Consider the following 6,000-nt stretch of genomic DNA (forward strand, 5'->3'; position numbering starts at 1 on the left):
AGTACTGACTTGTAAAGACTCACTGATGGGAAAGAGCTGGAGCTTGAATGAGTTCTGAAGTGCAAGAGATGCAGAGTAGCATAGACCCAAGAAAAACAGGAATAGGCTTTGAGGCGTTTTATAACATATTTTTTGACAGAGTTTCAAGATCCAATTGACAAAAATTAAGCTTGGTGAGATTTTAAGGGCCAGTGTGTCATTGGTGTGTGCGTGTTGGGACTGAGAGGTTAGTTGCTGAGAAACTCCTGTGGTCTGTCTTGATTTCTGTATCATTTGGTATGTTCTGTTGGGTGATCAATGACTGTCTATTGTCCATATATACAAAATGTTAATTTTAGCTGTTAGAAATGCGATCTACACACATTGTAGACTGCCTTACTGTTATAATGTTGTTTAGTAACCTTGTGTTCAAAATTGTGGATTTTTGTGCCTTTGTTCTTTTAGCAATCTACTTGGATCTTACGCTTCATCTACTTCAAAAATAGTAGTTACTGGTTCCTAGCAAGATTGTCATGTAAATTTAGCAGTCTGGTCTGGGATTGTAACAATAAATAGGACTTGTTCTGAGCCACATTTCACTTTCATTTCGTTGATGTTCAATCCCTTGCATTACTTTGCATGCACCAAGTCATCAGTGTTTTATTTGGGAGTTTTTTTTGTAGTATTTGTTATGGTTAGTAGGTTTTTGGTAAAAGTCCGAGTTACTGGCTTCATCATCAAAGTCATTAGTTTTCATCTCTAGCAATGCCTGACTTACCCCTGGTTTATTCTTTTGGCTACTGAAACCCCCATCTATGCCTCTCTAACCTCTAGACTTGAGAGACCTTCCATTTTCTGTGCTATCTAAACTTGAGCATGCTGAAAATTCTGCTGTCTACATTCTGACAAGTCCAGTACATCTCCCACCTCCATTATTATTAATCTGCATTCGGAGTGGTTGAACAGCACACTTAAAGTTCTGTCCCTCGTTTCCAAATCCCATCAAGGCCTCATCTCAAGCACCCAAATCTCCAAGGTCTCTGCATTCCTCCAATTCTGATCTCTTGCGTAGCCTGAGCTTAATTTCTCCAGCACTGAGGGTCATGCTTTCACCTGCTGAGATACAGATCTCTGGAATGCTATCCTTAAACCTGATCTACCTTTCTGCTTTTCTAGCACCTTTAAAAACTGCCTCTTTGACTAAAACCGTTGGTCATCTGCTCCAAAATGCAATTGAAAATTAATTTCAATTGATGGTGATACCGTATTTAAAAGTTTTAATGTTACATTGCCTACTAATAATACATTTGGTTCCTAAACGGAACAGTTCATTTTTATGATCCAGTTTTCTCTTAGTTCTTCATTCAAATGCTGTTGGTTTTTGTTTCTATCAAAGGTGAACTTCAAATTTCAGTTTAGAAAAATAATTCGATTTAGGTCAGGATCTCACCAAGGAATGATCTAACGAAATTGTGCTTTATTCTTTCTGTTTGAATTTTTTTCTTTTAACTTTTCTCCTACTTTTCCTGGTATTGTACATGGGAATGGGGAATATTTGATTAAGATTGTTCCTGCTCTGGGGAAAAGTGTAGAAAGGACATATTCGTAACATGTTATTTAACATGATTGTATCCCACCAACTGAAGCTATGGATATATTTGAGAAAATCTTGTTTTTACTTACATCAGGAAGTCTGCTTATATATCTTTCAGATAAATCAACTCTGTACTCTTGGGGAAGGGGATGAAATTTCAGAGGACAATTGTAATTTACTTTGTTTTTTGCACAGTTCAATGTCTAGATGACTTGGTACTTGACTGTGGAAAACTGGAGCTCAATTCTTCTGGAGCAGTTTATCGAGCAGCACGTTCCTCTTCAAAGGATACTGATGTGAAAATTTCCAACTTTCCTCCAAGTCACCATTTTCAGCAAGAGACAGCAGCCTTATGTGATCAGGAGTTCCTTGCGCCGTGGACAAATTCAAGACCCAGTCCTGTTGGCAGTGCTGGTTTGGAGGAAATTGGTTCTTGTGGAAAGGGCTCATTTGATGATAACTCATGGGTTTTTCCTAGCTCACCAATGGATAACCCAAGCAATGCAGCATTTTGGAAAACTGGAAACAACTGTCCCTCTTCGACAATGAAAATCCCTCTTGTGAATATACGTGATTCAGACTCTGCATTCAGGAGCTGAGCTATATAATATAATTGAGAACTTTCTGTTAATGGAGAACGTCTGGTCACAGTTTGGCAAATGTAAATTTAGTTAAAAGCAAATGGTTGGCCAGGCAATAGTTTCTGTTGATGCTTCTATAATTGGTATCCCATTTCAGAAAAGTAACCATTTTTGATAATTGCTGATAACCTTTACAGAATGTGCCAAGTGTCAGACCTGTTGCACAGTGGCTTTTTTCTTTTTCCCAACTAATAATCCATCTTGTGTAAAATCTAAAAAAAAATAGGAATAAGCTTTTCTGTATGCTGTCACATGAACCTGACCCTAGTTTTGGGCAGTGGTGCTGAAAATGATTTTTCAAGAAAGTCATTGTGGCACTGGAGAACCCAGAATCTGTAAGAAATGCAAACCTGTTGGTCATGTTAGCTAAATTCTGTTTAACATTATGAAAACCAATGATAAATTCTGTTTGAAAATAATGTTTTATTCTGTGGTGAAAGATATTTTACTTGCACTGATATTGCACCTTCTGGTTATTTTTGATTCCTCTAAAAGTGCCTCCGTATTTAATGGAATATGTTTGGTTTTTTTGTTCAGAAGTTTCTCTTTACTCCACTGCCATTCTTGCTCAAAAGAAAACACACATTTGCTTTAAAGTTCAAATAAGATTTTAAAAATAAAACTGCAGTTTTGTCAGTGCGTACGTAAGCAATATAATGCTCTCATGTAGCCTGTTGTGCTTGTCAGTGCAGTCTAGCAATGGACAGAACTTATAAAAGGCTGAACTCTAATTGTTGCTCAGTTTACTTAAAGCTGTGAAATGTCAATACTTTCTCTTGAAATATATTAATACTTGCCAAGTTATAGCCCATTTAAAGGTTTTGACAATAAATGGAAAGTTTAGATAGCCATGTTAGTTCGTTCTTCAGTGGATTAAGAGAAGTGAATTTGAATTCCAATATTAGTTGGTTTTCATTCTCTAGTGGTGAGTTTTTTTAACTTTAGCAAGTTTCCAAACAGGGCAGAGAGTGATGTGAGAGATCCATCAGGAAGAGGACGAGCATTAATCGTGACCCATGTTACCAACCATGTTACAAAGGAAAACTTGTGGTTGGCTGTGAAAGTGGAAATATTTAAAATCATTCTGTTTCAGTACTATCGGAAATCTGCATTTAGGGAAGTAGTGATAGAGTTGTATTCAATTTCTAGATATTTCTGGGTGGGAATGATTGTCATTTCAGAGTATCACAGCAAGCGTGTCTGAATATTTAGGTGCTGTATCAGCTCTTTAATCAGTTCAGAATTTTAAGTGATTTGTTGCAAAGAAATGTGATTTTGCAATTTTAAGTTGTTCTGTGACACTTATTTGCAATATGTGTCAATTTAGCACTTAACAATAGGTTATGTCCAATTTCATCTCTTTATAACAATATAAGCAAAGCATAAATTGGGTTTTAAATTATGGTCCAAATTTTTTTGTCAAATAATATAGCCCTTACAGATCACTTGTGTACATATTGTCATTCATTTTTTTCAACAATGAAACAATTATATGTGATGCAATGTATTTACTGAATAAATTAATGATGACTAAACTTTACAAAAATATGGTGTACATTACTTGTTGAAGGAGAGTTTTTTCTTGTATGTTCTAATGTGTAACTGACATTGCACTTCTAGGTTCAACCCCAACAAGATTAGAACACACTAGTGGAGTGGTGACGCTATTGAATTAGCATCCCAGGGGCCTTGCTTAATGCAGCAGAACTGTTTTCTCAAATCAGACCATGGCAAGGTTAACTTGTTCAAGATTTATTGAACTTATGGTCGTCATGAAACTACTGAACTGTCTTTTTGAAAAAAGTGGATCGCTTATGCCTTCTAAGGAAGGAAGACTTTAGCTGGTCTGGCTTAGAAGTAGCTCCAGATCCACATCACTGTAGTTGACTCTTTACTGACCACTGCAATGGCCTAGAAAGTCACTCAGTTGTGTCACAATCCTGAAAAAAACCTGATATAAATAAAACTGAATCAGCCATCCAGCATTGGCCCACACATCAGACACAACAACGGCACCAGCGCAGACCATTTGGCTAACATCTCAAGACTTAAGACAACTGTCATTTAACCTAGATAAGCAAAAGAGTCAAGAGTGTGGTGCTGGAAAAACACAGCAACTCAGGCAGCATCCAAGGAGCAGGAGAATCAACATTTCGGGCAAGAGCCCTTCATCAGGAATGAGGTTTGTGAGCTGAGGGGACATAAATGGGAGGGGTGGGGGGGTAGGGTTAGGGGGTAAGGTAGCTGAGAGTGTGATAGGGAGATGGAGTTGAGGATAATGGTGATAGGTCACAGAGGAGGGTGGAGTGGATGGGGGGGGGGGAGAGAAGGAAGATGGACAGGTAGGACAGTTCATGAATGTGTTGCTGAGTTGGAAGGTTGGTACTGGAATAAAGTGGGTGAAGGGGAAATGAGGAAACTAGTGAAGTATGCATTGAGGCCATGGGGTTGGAGGGTCCCAAGGCAGAAGAGGAGGTGTTTTTCCTCCAGGTGTCAGCTGGTTGTGTGGCGATGGAGGAGGCAGAGGACCTGAATGTCCTTGTGGGAGCTGAAGTCTTCAGCCACTGGGTGGTGATATAGGAATGTTAGTGGAAGAGTCTGGGATGTTAGTTGTCAGGTATCATTTGACAATTGTAACTAAGGTAGGTTTTTGCTGATCTAGGAGAAAGTGAGGACTGTGAGTGCTGGAAAAGCACAGCAGGTCATGAGGACAGTGGCGAGTTGGAAGGTTGGAACTGGGATTAGATTACTTAGTGTGGAAACCGACCCTCCAAAGAGCAACCCACCCAGACCCATTTCCCAACATTTACCCCTTCACCTGACACTACGGCAATTTAGCATAGCCAATTCGCCTAACCTGCACATTTTTGGGCTGTGGGAGGAAAGTGGAGCACCCAGAGGAAACTCACGCAGACACAGGGAGAACGTGCAAACTCCACACAGACAGTTGCCTGAGGTGGGAATTGAACCTGGGTCTCTGGCGCTGTGAGGCAACAGTGCTATTCACTGTGCCGTCCAGAAGGGACAAGGTAGGGGAAGGGGAAATGAGGAAACTAGTGAAGTCCACATTGATGCCTTGTGGTTGAAGGGTCCCAAGGCACAAGAGGAGGTGTTCTTTCTCCTGTGGAATGTGTCAATGGAGGTAGCACAGGACCTGCATGTCCTTGGCAGAGCAGGAGGGGGAGTTGAAGTGTGCAGCCATGGGACAATGGGGTTGGTACAGGTGGCCCGGAGATGTTCTCTGAAGTGCTCTGCAATTAGGCATCCTGTCTCCCTGATGTAGAGGAGACCACATCGGGAGGAATGGATACAATAAATGACGTGTGGAAGTGCAAGGAAAACTCTCCACGTGGAAGGCTCCTTTTGGGGCCTTGGATGGAGGAGAGGGTGGGGATGTGTGTGCAGGTTTTGCATTCCTGCAGTGGCAGGGGAAGGTTGGGGGTTGGGGGGGGGTGGGGGTGGGGGGGGGGGGGGTTGGATCTGGCAAAGGAGTTGCAGAGGGAATGGTCTTTATGGAAAACAACCCCCACCAACCCACCCTCCCCTCCTGGACCTTCCCCTGCCACCGCAGGAATTGCAAAACCTATGCCTCCACCTCTTTCCCCCCCCCCCCCCCCCCCCCCCTGCCCCCTCACCTCCGTCCAAGGCTCCAAAGGAGCCTTCCACATCCATCCAAATTTTCCTTGCACTTCCATATGTCATTTATTGTGTCCGTTGTTCCCGATGCAGTCTCCTCCACGTTGGGGAGACAGGATGCCTAATCGCAGAGTGCTTCAGAGAACATCT

The 6,000-nt window shown here is 41.4% G+C and overlaps 1 protein-coding gene across 2 annotated transcripts in view; it reads left to right on the forward strand.

Annotated features, from left to right (window-relative positions):
- Nucleotides 1-3,749, forward strand: part of azi2 (5-azacytidine induced 2) — a 69,986-nt gene extending 66,237 nt beyond the window's left edge. For both annotated transcript variants that reach the window (XM_072575205.1, XM_072575206.1), the window contains exon 9: nucleotides 1,769-3,749. In XM_072575205.1, the coding sequence (XP_072431306.1) occupies nucleotides 1,769-2,172 (404 nt within the window). In that variant the 3' untranslated portion in view covers nucleotides 2,173-3,749. The remainder of the gene's footprint in view (nucleotides 1-1,768) is intronic.
- The last annotated feature ends 2,251 nt before the right edge of the window (nucleotides 3,750-6,000 follow it).

Source organism: Chiloscyllium punctatum, chromosome 8 (assembly GCF_047496795.1).
Source record: "Chiloscyllium punctatum isolate Juve2018m chromosome 8, sChiPun1.3, whole genome shotgun sequence".
NCBI classification, from domain to species: Eukaryota; Metazoa; Chordata; class Chondrichthyes; order Orectolobiformes; family Hemiscylliidae; genus Chiloscyllium; species Chiloscyllium punctatum.